The sequence below is a fragment of the Salmo salar genome, chromosome ssa06 (assembly GCF_905237065.1).
Source record: "Salmo salar chromosome ssa06, Ssal_v3.1, whole genome shotgun sequence".
Lineage (NCBI taxonomy): Eukaryota > Metazoa > Chordata > Actinopteri > Salmoniformes > Salmonidae > Salmo > Salmo salar.
The window spans coordinates 61,856,697-61,872,222 of NC_059447.1; the positions used below are offsets into that span (position 1 = coordinate 61,856,697).

The window sequence follows — 15,526 nt, forward strand, 5'->3', positions numbered from 1 at the left end:
GTGGCGGTAATGCATCATGTATTGAAGCCAACCGCGGTTGAACCTCATTGAAGAAGAAGAGATCGTAAACAGACGAGAAGCATCCATATTTCTTCCCGGAGAAGTCGTATTTCAGAAAAACACCATGGGGGCCGTTCTTGGACTGTGCTCCATGGCGAGTTGGGTAAGTATTTTCTTAATTAAAATAAAAGTCGACATCATATCCAGTTATAAAAAACAAAAGGGCCGAATCAACTATTTCTTCCGAGATAGCTTCGCTAGCTCAGTTGCTAACCTACTGTAGCAAATGCGCAACAACAAAGGCAAGCCAGGGTGGTTCCTCCCTGTTCAGCTGTCGGGATTGGCGCATTGCCTTTTTAATGAAATAAATTGGCCTGTGATAATATATCCAAAAGATGAACACAAATTAATTAACAAATTATTGAAAAAATATTATTTTATTTGGCAAACAACCGTCATAACTATCTGGGGTTTCACAGTTCGACCCCGACCATGTTTTATTCAAATTAACGATTGCTCTCTCTCTACCGTCTACGTTTTACATTTTCGATATTACACAGCAATGTAGCCTTACGTGAAAGCTAACTAGATAGTTAGCCATTTTGTCATTGATAGGTAAGTTAACGTTAGCTACCGGTACTTGGAAATATTGCAACACCGTTGCCGTTAAAGCGGAGTCAAATGTCAGATAACAGCTACAGCTATGACGTCTCCACTTAACGTTACCCTAGTAGTGAATTGCGAAATGTGCGTCCTGAAAATACACTAAGTTCATGTAGAGACAATAACAGGCATAGGTCTGTTTTTTTCCTCCCTATTTGGTTATACTAATACTATTCCTGAAACCGTTTAAGCTGAAAGTGTAACGTTAGCTGTTTGATCTTTCACTTCCACATTGGTATCCACTTGATTAGGTTTGACACCAGCCATGGCCAGATCTCTATTCTTGGCAGGGATTTGGTTTTCATAATAGTTAGCAACTTGTCAAAAACAACAGTGTTGGTGTTATGTTAACCCTAGGTGGATTGATTAACTTTGATCAATGAATAAATAACCTATTGACTTGGTACCATTATTCTATTTGTTCAACCATTCAGTGGTAGCTAGGCAGATGCATAATTCTGTCACCATCAGTTCAATGCTTGTATTATTAGCTAATTGATTAATAATTTTGTCTTCCCTGTAGATCCCCTGCCTGTGTGGCACTGCCCCCTGCCTGCTGTGCAGATGCTGCCCCAGTGGGAATAACTCCACTGTCACCCGACTTATCTATGCCTTCTTCCTCCTTCTGGGTGTGGGCATCGCATGCATCATGCTAATGCCAGGGATGGAAGAGCAACTCAAGAAGGTACCAAACTATGTTATGTGTTTGATGTACAACATGTACACTCGAACCGATGCTCCTGGCACCTACTACCATACCCCGTTCAAAGGCACGTAAATCTTGTCTCGAGGCTTAAAAATCCTTCTTCAATCTGTCTCCTCCCCTTCATGTACACTGATTTGAAGTGGATTTAACAAGTGACCTCAATAAGGATCATAGCTTTAACCTGGATTCACCTAGTCAGTGTGTCATGGAAAGAGCACGTGTTCATAATGTTTTGTGTGCTCAGTGACCTCTAATTCTATACATTTTTCAATTCGCCTGACTAATTACCTGTGCATCTTGGCTCTTGCAGATTCCAGGATTCTGTGATGGGGGAATGGGTACATCAATCCCAGGTGTGGAGGGTCATGTGAACTGTGATGTCTTGGTCGGCTACAAGGCTGTGTACCGCGTCTGCTTTGGCATGGCCATGTTCTTCCTGCTCTTCTCCCTCATTATGGTCAAGGTCAAGAGTAGCCAGGATCCTAGAGCTGCAGTACACAACGGGTAAAAATGGCACAGCAAGTCTTATTTATAATTATTATAGGTCATGACGATATCAGTAAGCTTATATACTGCAAGGCAGGAAGATAATTAATAAATAAGGGTATCTGTTTATAAGGAAGTTAAAACAAAAGGTCAGACAGTTAAAATACTTATGCTTTCTTTTAGGTTTTGGTTCTTCAAGTTTGCTGCTGCGACTGCCATTACCGTCGGTGCATTCTTCATTCCAGAGGGTGCCTTCACAACTGGTAACGCCCCTTTTCATTCAAATATATTTTTCTGTCTCATGGAGATATTAGCATATCCTGCAGCTCGTTGAAAGTAGTTCACACATTGTCCTTCTCTGCCATAGTTTGGTTCTACATAGGAATGGCTGGAGCTTTTTGCTTCATCCTGATCCAGCTGGTCCTTCTGATTGACTTTGCCCACTCCTGGAATGAGTCCTGGGTGGAGAAAATGGAGGAGGGCAACTCTCGCTGCTGGTATGCAGGTAGGGGACTCGACGTGAGCTTTTCTTTGAGAATACCTTGTGGAAATGGTGATGGGTTGAGTTAAAGCAGTCTTCAGCGTCTACTCTCCTCTAACCTCTGTCCCCATTGTCCAGAAATAACCATCAAGTGTCATTCCTCCCTTGCAGCTCTGCTGTCTGCTACAACCATCAACTACATCCTGTCCCTTGTGTCTCTGGTCATGTTCTACGTCTACTACACCCACACTGACGGCTGCACTGAGAACAAGGCCTTCATCACTGTCAACATGCTGCTGTGTGTGGGAGCCTCAGTTATGTCCATCCTGCCACAGATTCAGGTAAGGAAGTGCATTGGACCAGCATGTCGCCTACACTCCATGTTGTATCCCTAAAACCTTCATTTCTGGACCATGTTATATAATAAACATGTCATTATAATATGTTCTAAGACATTTACATGTCTGTGTTATCTCACCCATTTTCTCAACAGGAGTCCCAGCCAAGGTCCGGGTTGCTGCAGTCATCCATTGTGACTCTGTACACCATGTATCTCACCTGGTCTGCCATGACCAATGAGCCAGGTGAGGATTTTAATGAGCCAATGTCTCCCTTTTCAATACACCAATCAGTGGCTTGCTCTTCATCAAGACAACTTGAGTGAATGTGTTGTTCTTTGCCATCCACAGACAGGAAATGCAACCCAAGCTTGCTGGGTATCATTGGCCTCAACAACACCACCCCAGCTGGCAAGGACCATCCTGTTGTTCAGTGGTGGGATGCCCAGGGCATTGTGGGGCTGGTCCTGTTCCTGATGTGTGTTCTATACTCAAGGTAGAAAACGGGTCAAACTCCAACTGTCTGCAGTTTCCTATAAGAAGGAACTGCTAATGTTATTTTATCATCAGGTAGCCTAGTGGTTAGAGCGTTGGACTAGTAACCCGAAAGGTTGCAAGATCGAATCCCCGAGCTGACAAGGTACAAATCTGTCGTTCTTCCCCTGAATAAGGCAGTTAACCCACTGTTCCTAGGCTGTCATTGAAAATAAGAATTAGTTCTTAACTGACCTGACTTGCCTAGTTAAAGGTAAAATACAAATCTTTTTTGTGTAGTTGCCATTGACCCTAACAATAACAAGTTATCCATTCATTCCTCTAGCATCCGCAACTCCTCCAACACCCAAGTGAACAAACTGACTCTGACCAGTGATGAGTCTGCACTGATTGAGGATGGCCCCCACCCTGAGAACTTTGACGTGGAAGACGGCGAGAACCGGGCCGTGGACAACGAGAAGGACGGAGTCACCTACAGCTACTCCTTCTTCCACTTCATGCTCTTCCTGGCCTCCCTCTACATCATGATGACCCTCACCAACTGGTACAGGTGTGTATCTCTCACTCTCCCTGGTTGATCTGGTCTTATACATGACAATTAGGCAATAATGAGTCTGCTGCTTAAGTATTGAATATTGTGAACATATACACAGGTCACTCATTTTAAAAGGTCTGTTTTTGATTCCCTCAGCCCCGACGCCAGCTATGAGACAATGACCAGCAAGTGGCCCTCTGTGTGGGTGAAGATCTCCTCCAGCTGGATCTGCATTGCCCTGTATGTGTGGACCCTGGCTGCACCACTGGTCCTGGTCAATCGAGACTTCGACTGATGAGCTAAAGAATTAGAAGGGAGCGCAATCATTTGCTCATGATTGTGACTATTCAAATTGTATAAGGTGAACAAGCTCTGTGTGTGTATTCCCTGTGGATAACCCACCCTTTTTGTTTTTAACAAACTGCATGCATGCAAGTATTGAGTACATATGTGTTATCCACTGTGTTTTATCCTATTGCACAATTTAAAGAATGAGGATTACTTATGCAGAGTTCGGGTTGTAAAGGTCGCTGGGGCTTGGGGAGATGGTCAGTGGACATGTGGTCAGTTAATGAAGGGAGAAGCACTCTTCCTCAACTGTAATCGGTTCTGGATAGGACATTCAGAAAGAACTGTTAATTTGTTACAAAATGGGTAAGACTGCTTTGTTTATGCTACACTTTCCTTCACTTTAAGTATAGAGGAAGTGCAGGGTTCCAGATATTAGCTAACATTATCCTAGGTTCATAAGTGAGCATGATTTACCATTTGCATGATATTATAGGCTAATCTACAATCATGCAAATCTTAATGTTGCTGTGATTTCCTTTTCAGAATATCTGCCCCGATTGCTAACCTGCACATCTTGTAATAGCTCAAATAAGACCTTAAGTTTTATGTACCTTGTGTTACTTATTATTTGCACTAGTTATCTTCTAAAGGTAAAATACTGATGTTCAAACAGTGGATAAGTTATTTTGTAGATGCTTTAGCATAATTTAAGGTGTATTAAGTGTTTCTAGCAGACAAGATACATGTCAGAAAATGTCAACTCCCATTTCTCCAGAATAGTTTGCCTTTCGATATGTATTAAAGTGCATTGCAAACCATGCTTTTTCTTGAATTTTGCCACTTCATTATACTGCATTCAGAATGAAAATACACTTTATTTGAATGTTATTGTGAAGCTTAACAGGGAATCTCACAGGATAGGCAAAATCACAGAAGCCTTAAAACGACACCTTATGATACACACCAGACTATAGTATTTGAAATGCTGAGCACTGTAGTTCTAGGACAAGGAAGTATGCAGGCACTTGTTTTTTTCATTTAAAGAATGTGATCATTGACCTATCAACACAGAAATCAATAATACAGTGAAACAAAATTGCAGCCTTTTTTTTAAATCAGGGTTTACCTTCAACTGCTAGTGGAAATAGTGGAGAAACCATAAACAGCTACATTATGGAATGTCTTTTGACCTAAATGTACCAAAATATACAAGGAAATAAATACAGTAAATCATTGAGTTTTTTCTGCTCCTTGGTTAAATCTCCAGCTGTGTCGAGTCAGTGCCACTCCCTTCTGGGTTGAGTTCACACAGGTAGAAAAGCGTGGCCTCTGCCTCAGTCAGAGGCTCTAGGCGGATCAGGGAGCTCCGTGGAGGCTCCTCATCTGGCTCCAGGAGGTCTGTGGGTACCTCAGTGCTGGGCTGCAGCAGGCTGTCTCCCAGCTCTGTGGCTATGCTGCTGTCTGGCTCTGGGGCCAAAGGGGTGCAGCCATCCAGGAAGGCCAGCAGAGGGCAGGACGTGTACTGGACCAGCTGCTTGTCTGCAGAGACGCCAGACTTGCCTCCTTTGGATTGCAGCCCTGCATTTCCTTTGGAACCACCACTCTCCTAAAGATTACATAATTTAGTGAAATTAATTCAGTAACACAAAAGAATTCAGACAGGAAGGCTTGACGTTGAGTAAAGAGAGGGGAAGCAGGTAGTAGCCTCACTATAGACTTGTGTATTGCCTGTTTGACAGGACTCACTTAAGCTGTGCAGATGCTGAAATCTCGCAAGTTCACAGGGCAATTTGAACTGAAAAACTGAAGAGGAATCATAGAACTGAGTAAAAACATTTTGTATGAAATGTCATTAACATAAACCTCTGTGGCCTATCAACTTCCCAGTTACATTTAAAAATGAAAAGCATACCTCTAAAATATCTGGATCAATGCTGAACTGCTTCCCGTACAACATAGCCTGAAAGTCTTCCAAACTGCAGTCAATGCTATCCAAGTAGTCCATCAGCTCAACCCTGTTAAAACATATGGATGCTTCTTATTAACTGTAAGCTGAAACAAATTCCATAGGCCTATATATCCTTAGTAATGCAAAAATGCTACCCAGTAATATGGGACATATTGTGAGAGCCTTTTCAAGTTCTTCAGGAACTACAGACCTCGAAGGTAAAGCAAGTCCACTTACTTGCCGAGGAGGTTGATATTCTGAGAGATAGCTCCACTCTCATTGAGGATTGAGTCCATCATCTTCATGGGATCCTCCAGGCTCAAGCCTGATGGTTTGTTGAGTTGCAAGACGCTGCTGGTTGGAAGGCTATCATACGTGCTTATGGTGGTCTCTTCTGGTTCGAATACCAAAGAGTTGGTCTGGCCTGGATTGTCAGCGCCATCTGTCTGTGACACAGTATTGCTGTCGAAGACCTCAACAATTTCTACATCCCCCCTAAGAATGAAGGAGCGGAGAACAGGCATGATAGATGATGGCACAGACGGAAATATACATGAAACAAAAATGTAGATGTTGACTTACGATTGATCCATTATTGAGGGGCCCTCTGTGATCTCTGTATCGTTGTCAGTTACGTCACAGATGACAACATCATCAGTAAGATCAGCGTTCTTCAAACCACTGACAGAGGGCTGGGAGAGGGCTCAGAATATACATTTTTAGAATGCTTTTCATTGGAATAACATTATAAACTCATATTGGAAAATTCCCCCCGAACAATGTCAAGTTTCATTGACTCTCACAATTTAAGCAATTGTCCTGGGCAATGATCCTGCCTTAATCTTGTCAAGAAAAAAATATATTAGTGTGATGTCTGAATGGATGGACATCCCCATGTGAACCTTACATAAGGAGGTAAATCCCTTCAGACCTCTACACATACTTTGTTGTGCTCCAGAGGGGGTTCGTCGTAGATTTCATGGATGTATTTAGGCTTCTTTCCATTGTTGTTCAGTAGAATAGGTCTGAAAAATTGAGATTGAGAAGTAAAATGTATTAATAATGTTTCGTAATCGATGTCATTCGGTGGAAGAATTGTTATACTATGAAGGCTTACCGTTTGCGTTTTAAACCCATAATCCGGTTCTTCTGTACGAATGTGACAATGAATTGTATCAACTGCAATGAACAAAGACCACAACAAGCAAAGTTAGACTCAACTTTTATAGCCTTAAGGCCAATTATGCATTCAATGGTTAAGCTGTTTTATTGTGAGAAAATTGTCTCCAATTCAATTTCCACTGAATATGTGAAGTAATTTGGGGCGAAGAACGTTTTCTGTACCTTCTTAATGATTTGCTGCTGTTGGGAGTGCTTCTGTCTCAGGTCTGATATTTCCCTCCATAGACCTTCATTATCTCTGTAAACAGAAATTCAAGCATCAGCATCCAAGCATTCAAGCATCCAAACCAACACATCACTACTACTTTTATACCCCCATTTAATTGCCAGGGCATGGTAGTTTGCATACCTTTTCAATGTGTTGAGTCGGGAATCAATGCTTTCTTGTTTTCCATTAACATTCTGAACACTGGCCAAAATATTGGACAGGTCTTCTTGTTTGATCTTAGTATCCTCTGGTCTTGCATTAGAAACCTGAAGAGAAAAAAAAGCCCATTACACAATGTCTACCTTATTCAGTTTGACCACTTACTGATATAGGTCATTTATGTGTTTACCATTATAGGTTTGTTTCCCCATGATGGTCTCACCTTTCTTTTGATGTTTTCCAGCAAGTCATCCTGCCCATGTTTAAAGTAAGGATGCTGGAATTCAACTGGTCCATCACGCTCTTGCTTCACTATGCCTGTGTCAATGTGCATCACTTTGCGAAATCCATCTGCAGAGAGACCACCCATTAGACAGCTGCACAGGGGGCATTCCACTAGAACAGCTATGTTTATAGAATAGCTGACTTACACATATTTAGCTGTCTGACAAAGCTGGCCATGTTGTTGTGTTTGAAGAACTTGGGAAGGATCTCCTTGGCAAATCGCTGTTCGTTCATGACGAGGAAACTGTTACCCTCCTAGAAAACAAAACATTATTATAGTTATGAGACTGCAATGTCAGCAACTACTTCCACTAAAGGGAATGTATTTGTGTTACATGTCAGGAACTAAACAGTGCATGGACTTTCTTTTCTGACGGAATGCTTATTGATGTGCTCTTATAAGGACACTAGTCAACATTCAAACAGATATTTCAAATAACGCTAGCTATAACGTTAGCTTCTGGGGGGAGGGTTGTAGCGGAGGCTACAATGCAAGCTTCAGCAAGCACGGACAACAATAGCAAATTCGTATTTGACATCAGTAGCAAAACAAAACGATGCTCCTTGAAGCCTACCAGTGACACCTGCATTTAAGACTATGAAGAAATACTATAACTCAGTGTATGAGGCAACAGATGATAAATCGCTAAGTTAGCTGGCTAACTCGTTCGTTTCACACCCTGCAGCGCTAGCGCTTACTCGCTAGCTAGCTCTGGCACGCTCAGCGGGGCAATTTAATTTACCTGACTCCAAGAAATAAATTCATTTGTATCAGAATCCTCCACAAGAGTCCAAAGCTTGGTGAGGAAAGCTGGAACATTTGAGTTTTGTTTCATTTTGCAAACTGTAGGTGGAAAGATGCCTTTTTGGGATGAAAAAAGCAAGTCGCTGAGAAGAAAATAATGTCGTAAACATGCACACAACTTCCTGTTTAAAGAGCAGGAGCTGATTGGTTGAATGTTGACTTACGTAACGTTTATCACGTGTAACGTAGAAGCATGGCTCAATTTGCAATCTGCAAATTATTGCTGAAATATGTTAGCTATTTTTTTCTGTGAAATGCTTTAAGGTAACTGGAAATGTTTTCACACATATATTGATAGCTCTCGAGTCAGCTGGCATGGGAGGATGCTCATAACTAGGTAACCGTACTTACCTCGGTTTGTTTACGTTCGATTGATGAGTCATTCTATGTATTGCCACTAGGTGTCAGCCTTAGATTATGTAAATTACAGCCTAAAGTGAATAATGGCACCGTAGTCCTTAGGATAACCTTGTCACCCCATCAAATTTAGTCACTACAGGTAGCATGTAAAATTTTTAGGATAGTTTTCTACTTCAGATATTTCTCAAATTTCTGCTCCTATGTGTTAGTTTTCCTCTTACAGTTTGCTTTTATTCAACTATTTACTGCATAAGGGTCTAACACAAATACAAGTAAAGCAATTATCAAAATACTGAAGTGAAATGAAGATTACACTTTCAATTGATCTGAATCATTCATTACATTTCTGGAATATCTGTAATATTTGCAATGTTCAGGACAAAATGTCCTGAAAAGAATGGAAAGAAGAAAACGATTTGCTTTTATAGCCATCTCAGTGGGAAAAGCCACAAAGGATAGTTTAAGTGATAAGTAAAACCGTTTCCCTCCACAGGTTGAGAGGACCACTGTTGACTTCCTACCTGCTAGAGTGCAGCTAGAGAACAGCAGAAACAATGTGTGGGGGTTGGTTGGCCAAAACTCCCTGCTTTGTGAAACAGATAAGTAAGGATGTAATTTATTCTCAATAGAGGGCATTTCTCATTTGACATTAAAAGAACACTATTGTGATCTAGGTAACTTTACATTCGATTGGTATTTTTTGCATTCTTCAAAGGGATTCATGCAAATGTTTAAGAATTACCAAACGCTGCACAAGAAGAACATTTAATGATATTATACTGTATTTATCAAACACACATACATACACTTAATTTCTGTGCTTTTTTCTGTGGCTTAACAACATACACTAAGTAGGCTAACATACTACACAGAGAGGGGCACGTTTTGCAGAAAGATCTATGTTGCCAACAGTGCATGCCTCTTCTACTCAGACATCATAACAAAATTAGGTTGACAAGTGCACAGCTAATTGGGACAGACAGTAATATTACATCAAAAGACGTCATGAAGTCCTTTTAAATGGCACTAATTAGGACATTCTTTGATTCTGAGACAGCGAGATTATAGGAAAGACAAAAATCACAGCACATTAAAGCAAGACAGGTGACATTCTGCCTTTCATTGTATAGTACAGGGAAGTAAGCTCAGTGCCATATTTACAATTGTCCTGGATAGAAGTAAAATACTGCTTGCTCCTTGAACATTAATATATTTAAACAGTATGGTGCTGCTGTAATGTAAGTTGCTTCTTATTATATTTGACAATAGCCATGCTACAGTTGAAAAACAAATGCTGGAGAGTAGGTGTAGCAACAGCAAATACAGTATGTATTGCTAAATCTGAAGGGAACTTACAGTATGTCTCACTTGGTGGCAGCATTGTTAAAGGGCTAATTCAGAAGATTCATTTGGTTTGACTTTGTGTTTGGTGAATGTCATGAAAGTCTTTGACATACTGGCCAATCAGAAGTGACACCCTTCTTATCTGACCCTTCCTATCTGACTTGTAGGTGTTAATGCCATAGGAAAATATAGAATTTGCTGTGAACTGATCCATGTAGGGCTGCTTACAGTGTTCCAAAAGGAGTTGGCTACTGTATATGACTTGGCCTACATTAATATGTTTTACAGCGACTTTTATTCAGGCCTGTGTTAATATGAAGAGTTTCATTCCAAAACGCTATATATCCATTTTCAGAAATGTTGGTAAATTAGCTTTTATTGTTTAAAGACATTTTGAAAGAGATTGGTGAGTTTTTTTTCTTCAAGATCTAATCATGGCATGGGGTTGTTCAATGACAGAAATGCATTTGTTTAAAATCTATAACTTGGTTTAATTTCAGAAAAACAAATAATCATGTTTTTTGCAAAATGCTAGGTTTTACACAGTCAAATGTAACAAATAACTACATCTTTAATAAAGACATTTACAAATGCTACATTTGTGACATCGACATTTATTTAATAAAACATTTAAATCAATAAATTAAAATGAAATTTACATTTGACATTTTAGTCATTCATCAAATCCTCTTATCGAGAGCAATTTACAGTAAGTGCATTCAACTCAAGAAGATGGCTAGGTGAGACAACCACATATCACAGTCAAATATACAGGAATACGAACATTCCATTCCAACAAAAAAATGGATATATAGCATTTTGTATAAAAAAACAACAACATTTTCATAAACATCTAAAATCTATGAATAAAAAGTCTGAGAACAGTAAACACGTGAACAATTTGTGGAAGTAGCGTTTTGGAAATAAACTCTTCATCTGTAACCTTGTGGAGGACAAAAGAACTGTTAAGGTTAAAGTTTTACCAAAGCATTCCTTAATCATGCCCATTCTTTGGATCAGGCCCAGGGTGTTCAGGTAGTGGTTGTGAAGCTGCATACTCACTCTCCTTTTTTTTGCAGCAGCAGAGTTGGAACAAAAACTTTGGAATGAATTGACATTTTCCATTGGATGTAGAACTTGGGCCCGCGTTTTATAGTTGTTGTTCTCATTATTCGATTAATCTCGAAGTCTTAACTGAAAAGAACCAAAGAAAAATATATTAGTGCTGATCTCAGCAGATTTATTTTTTACTTAATGAATAAATACGTTTGGAGTTTGCCATGCAGGCATTAGACTTCCTTCAGACTGCCAAACGAGTGGTTTACATCTTTGATTCAGTGTTACCGAGCGGGAATGCCTCTGTATATTAATTAATGCTGCATTTCCAAATTCCTCCACACAAACTGAATGATCTCACCAAATAAATAGTTATTTTTAAGAGCTATGTATTAAAAGAGCAAAAATAACATCCGTTGGATTTTAGAGACAAACATTAGAACGTTTTTCTTTACTTTGAGGAAGTTCTTTGTAAAAAGAGTATTACATCCATTTATTTACTTTTAGCTGAGTGAGACTTGGAAATTATATGACTACTTACAAGCCAGAACCCATAAAAGACATGTATGCACATTTCACATTAGTGTTAAGTCTTGGGTCAAGAATAAATGGGTTACAGCATGGAGGGGACATTTAGGTCAATAGGGGCTGGGATGTAGAACATCCTAGGCACTTAATTTAGTGAATTTGTTTTAATTAACTTTGTTCTCAGATTGATGACATACTGTATAGGCCTAGTAAAATTGTTGACAGAATTCAGAAACCTGGCCATTACTTACCCATCAGCTGTGTAGATCTCCCTCATTTTCTTTAGGGAACAATGATGTCTTTATACTTTATTTTTTATTCAACTAGGCAAGTCAGTTAAGAACAAACTCTTATTTACAATGACGGCCTAGGAACAGTGGGTTAACTGCCTTGTTCAGGGGCAGAATGACACATTTTTACCTTATCAGCTCAGGGGTTCAAACTAGCAACCTTTCAGTTACTGGCCCAACGCTCTAACCACTAGGCTACCTGCCGAAATCTAAAATCTTTTGCTTTGTCCAAATGGTCTTATTTCGTATTTTTCCTCCATCCTCCACCAGCTGATGCCAATGACATACACTAGATCACTAGACTCTTAAAAAAAAGTTGAAATAGGGACATTTGATTGGTTGAATTCGAAAACCTCAACAATCATGGGACTACTTTGAAGGGGAAGAAAACTTCACCTTTAAATTGCGGAAAAGGCTGTTTGAAACATATACCTCAGTGATATGAAACCGATATTTAATTTCAAAATGTGTTAAAATTAGCTTAAGTTTAGCTTTAAGGTAAGGGTCAGTTTTAGATTTTGGCACTGTCATGAAGCATTATGACCATCCTGTGTCACTTTACTTGGACTAAGAAAATGCACCTTATGATAATGTCAAGAAGCATTATGACCATCATAATCATATTATCCGGATAGGCTTATCACGTACATGCCCTTATGTCATTCATCAATCAAAAAGTGAGTGTCTTGTCCTGCTCCTGAAATCTGCTCCTGCATTCATCCTTGTCATCATCAACAGAGCGTTGGGGTAGGGGCATGTCTGACATCAATTTATGCGCAATTACAATGATCATTATTATGGACAATTTTAGAAAATGTTATACAACATAACATACTGTTGACACGTAGGCTATGGTGTAATGGAATGTTTTGCCTTGTGTGGTAGGTTTTGTGGGTTTTGACACTCTTATGTAGGTGTCATAACCAGCCATAAAATAATGCAATATATGTCACAACAGGTCTAAATAAATGTGTCATGACAGTGTTATGACCATATTATGACATGTTATGACACATAATGTCGTATGTTATGACATATTATGACATGGTTATGACCATGTCATAAAGTGTTATGACACTGGGTGTCAAGTAAAATGTTACCAGACAGGTATTCACCAGTGAATTTGATAGCTAGTACTGATGTTAATTACAGTAAAGTAAAACCAGTGCAAATTAGCTATTACGATGAACAATTAAACGTTCAGCAGCCTTTACTAGTCCCATTTGCTCATTTGACATATGTTTTGTTTCATCATACAAACAATTCTAGGTTGGGCTTGTCTTTTACTTGTGGATGGAAGAACAAACTGCTTGTTGTGGCCTCCCAACCGGTTCATAACCAACCTGGGTTAAAGTGATGCTCAGGAACTTTTGTATAATTTCATCCAGTAGTTTTGAAAGTGGTGCTCACTTGCCAAAACGTGCCCCCCGCTTTTTGTGTACTATGTCATCCATTTGTGTACTACGTTAATCATTTCGTATGATAGGTTACGTCCGACAATGTTTTTATATACAGTACCAGTCAAAGGTTTGGAGACACCTACTTATTCCAAGGGTTTTCTTTATTTGTGCTATTTTCTACATTGTAGGATGATAGTGAAGACATCAAAACTATGAAATAACACATATGGAATCATGTAGTAACCAAAAAAGTGTTCAACAAATCAAAATATATTTTAGATTTTAGATTCTTCAAAGTAGCCACCCTTTGCCTTGATGATATCTTTGCACACTCTTGGCATTCTCTCAACCAGCTTCAGCTGGAATGCTTTTCCAACAGTCTTGAAGGAGTTCCTACATATGCTGAGCACTTGTTGGATGCTTTTCCTTCACTCTGCGGTCCAACTCATCCCAAACCATCTCAATTGGGTTGAGGTCGAGTGATTGTGGAGGCCCGGTCATCTGATGCAGCACTCCTGTCGATGACAATAGGGGCGTGATCCCCCCCCCCCCCGTTTCCTGTATTCCACGATCAGCTTCTTGATTTTGATGACGTTGAGGTAGAGGCAGTTTTTTGTTTACCCCGGCACAACGTCTGTTTGAGCCTTTACCGGATGGAAACTACAAGTGTAACGGCTGCGCTCAATGCAATGGCACTTACAAATGTAGATTCTTCAAACATCCCCAAACAGGCAAACAGATCCCAATCAAAGATGTTATCACGTGCTGGAAGCGAACCACTCAATTTCGTCCCTACGTTATATCGGCATCAAACATGTCACCTTCCCTAGGAGAGGGGGTGACCTTGACAATGTATTGTTAAAATGAGAGGCTACCTGAATCTTTAATTTAAAGACCCTTGCTCCCTTTGGTCTCAACGTAGACTTTGATCTGAAGCCATTCTTATGATTATTGTGATTTTGCTATTCATTGTAAATGTTTGTAGGGCTATGTAGCCAAATTGTATCTATGATCGTATACTATCCATTTATGGTTTTAAATGTTGTATTTATATCTGTAAATTAACCAATGATATCAAGCCACACCTGGCCATGATTACAGACACCTGTGTGTATCCTTTGACACTATATAAACTAGTGACCCGCAGTGTTGGTCATTATACCCTGATGAAAACAGCTTGTCTGTTGAAACGTTTGTTATTAGGTTATTCAATTATTGCATCTGAGTGTGCGGCGCTCCTTTTCTTTTTCAAGAGGATGTTTTCCTAGCACCACTCTGCCAGGGCTCTAACCTCCTCCCTGTAGGCTGTCTCATCGCTGTCGGTGATCATCTGATCATCTGAAAACTTTATGATGGTGTTGGAGTTGTAAGTTGCCACACAGTCATGGGTGTACAGGGATATCATAAGGTGAATGCACCAATTTGTAAGTCGCTCTGGATAAGAGCGTCTGCTAAATGACGTAAATGTAAATGAGTACAGGAGGGGGCTGAGCATGCTACCCTGGGGGGCTCCCATGTTGAAGGTCAGTGTGGCGGAGGTGTTGTTACCTACTCTCACCACCTGGGGTCTGCCTATCAGGAAGTAGAAAAATGTAAGCTCACGCTAATGTAAGTCGCTCTGAATAAGAGTTTCTGCTAAATGACTAAAATGTCAAATATAAATATAAGTCTAGGATCCAGTTGCAGAGGGAGGCGTTCATACCCAGGGCCTTGAGCTTAGTGTCGAACTTAGAGAGGATCATGGTGTTGAACCCTGAGCTGTAGTCAATGAACAGCATTCTCACATAGGTGTTCCTTCTGTCTAGGTGGGATAGGGCAGTATGTAGAGCAATGGCGATTGCGTCATTCATGGATCTGTTGGGACGGTATGCAAATTGGAGTGAGTCCAGGGTGTCAGGTAAGCTGATGTGGTCCTTGACCAGCCTCTCGAAGCACTTTATGACGACAGAAGTGGGTGCTACAGGGT

The 15,526-nt window shown here is 40.2% G+C and overlaps 2 protein-coding genes across 4 annotated transcripts; one reads left to right on the top strand and one right to left on the bottom strand.

Annotated features, from left to right (window-relative positions):
* serinc1 (serine incorporator 1) lies at window positions 1–4,815 on the top strand. Its single transcript, XM_014205119.2, has 10 exons — window positions 1–163; window positions 1,187–1,348; window positions 1,680–1,873; window positions 2,039–2,118; window positions 2,223–2,360; window positions 2,508–2,677; window positions 2,830–2,920; window positions 3,026–3,170; window positions 3,495–3,719; window positions 3,861–4,815. The coding sequence occupies exons 1-10, from the start codon at window positions 125–127 to the stop codon at window positions 3,997–3,999; spliced, it is 1,383 nt and encodes a 460-aa protein (XP_014060594.1). The 5' UTR covers window positions 1–124; the 3' UTR covers window positions 4,000–4,815.
* A 35-nt stretch (window positions 4,816–4,850) lies between these two features.
* Window positions 4,851–8,713, bottom strand: hsf2 (heat shock transcription factor 2). 3 transcript variants are annotated; one of them, XM_014204746.2, is made up of 11 exons: window positions 8,521–8,713; window positions 7,924–8,032; window positions 7,716–7,843; window positions 7,475–7,599; window positions 7,288–7,363; window positions 7,061–7,122; window positions 6,887–6,968; window positions 6,526–6,635; window positions 6,181–6,438; window positions 5,908–6,010; window positions 4,851–5,601 (listed from the first exon to the last, which is right to left on the bottom strand). In XM_014204746.2, the coding sequence occupies exons 1-11, from the start codon at window positions 8,611–8,613 to the stop codon at window positions 5,251–5,253; spliced, it is 1,497 nt and encodes a 498-aa protein (XP_014060221.2). In that variant the 5' UTR covers window positions 8,614–8,713; the 3' UTR covers window positions 4,851–5,250.
* Between the last annotated feature and the right edge of the window lie 6,813 nt (window positions 8,714–15,526).

Coding starts and splice junctions, on each gene's coding strand:
- serinc1 (XM_014205119.2), top strand. CDS start 125: ATGGGGGCCGTTCTTGGACTGTGCTCCATGGCGAGTTGG. Junction 164..1,186: donor TGTGCTCCATGGCGAGTTGG/GTAAGTATTTTC, acceptor TCTTCCCTGTAG/ATCCCCTGCCTGTGTGGCAC. Junction 2,678..2,829: donor CCATCCTGCCACAGATTCAG/GTAAGGAAGTGC, acceptor TTTTCTCAACAG/GAGTCCCAGCCAAGGTCCGG.
- hsf2 (XM_014204746.2), bottom strand. CDS start 8,613: ATGAAACAAAACTCAAATGTTCCAGCTTTCCTCACCAAGCTTTGGACT. Junction 7,600..7,715: donor TGGAAAACATCAAAAGAAAG/GTGAGACCATCA, acceptor TTTTCTCTTCAG/GTTTCTAATGCAAGACCAGA. Junction 6,011..6,180: donor AATATCAACCTCCTCGGCAA/GTAAGTGGACTT, acceptor ATGTTTTAACAG/GGTTGAGCTGATGGACTACT.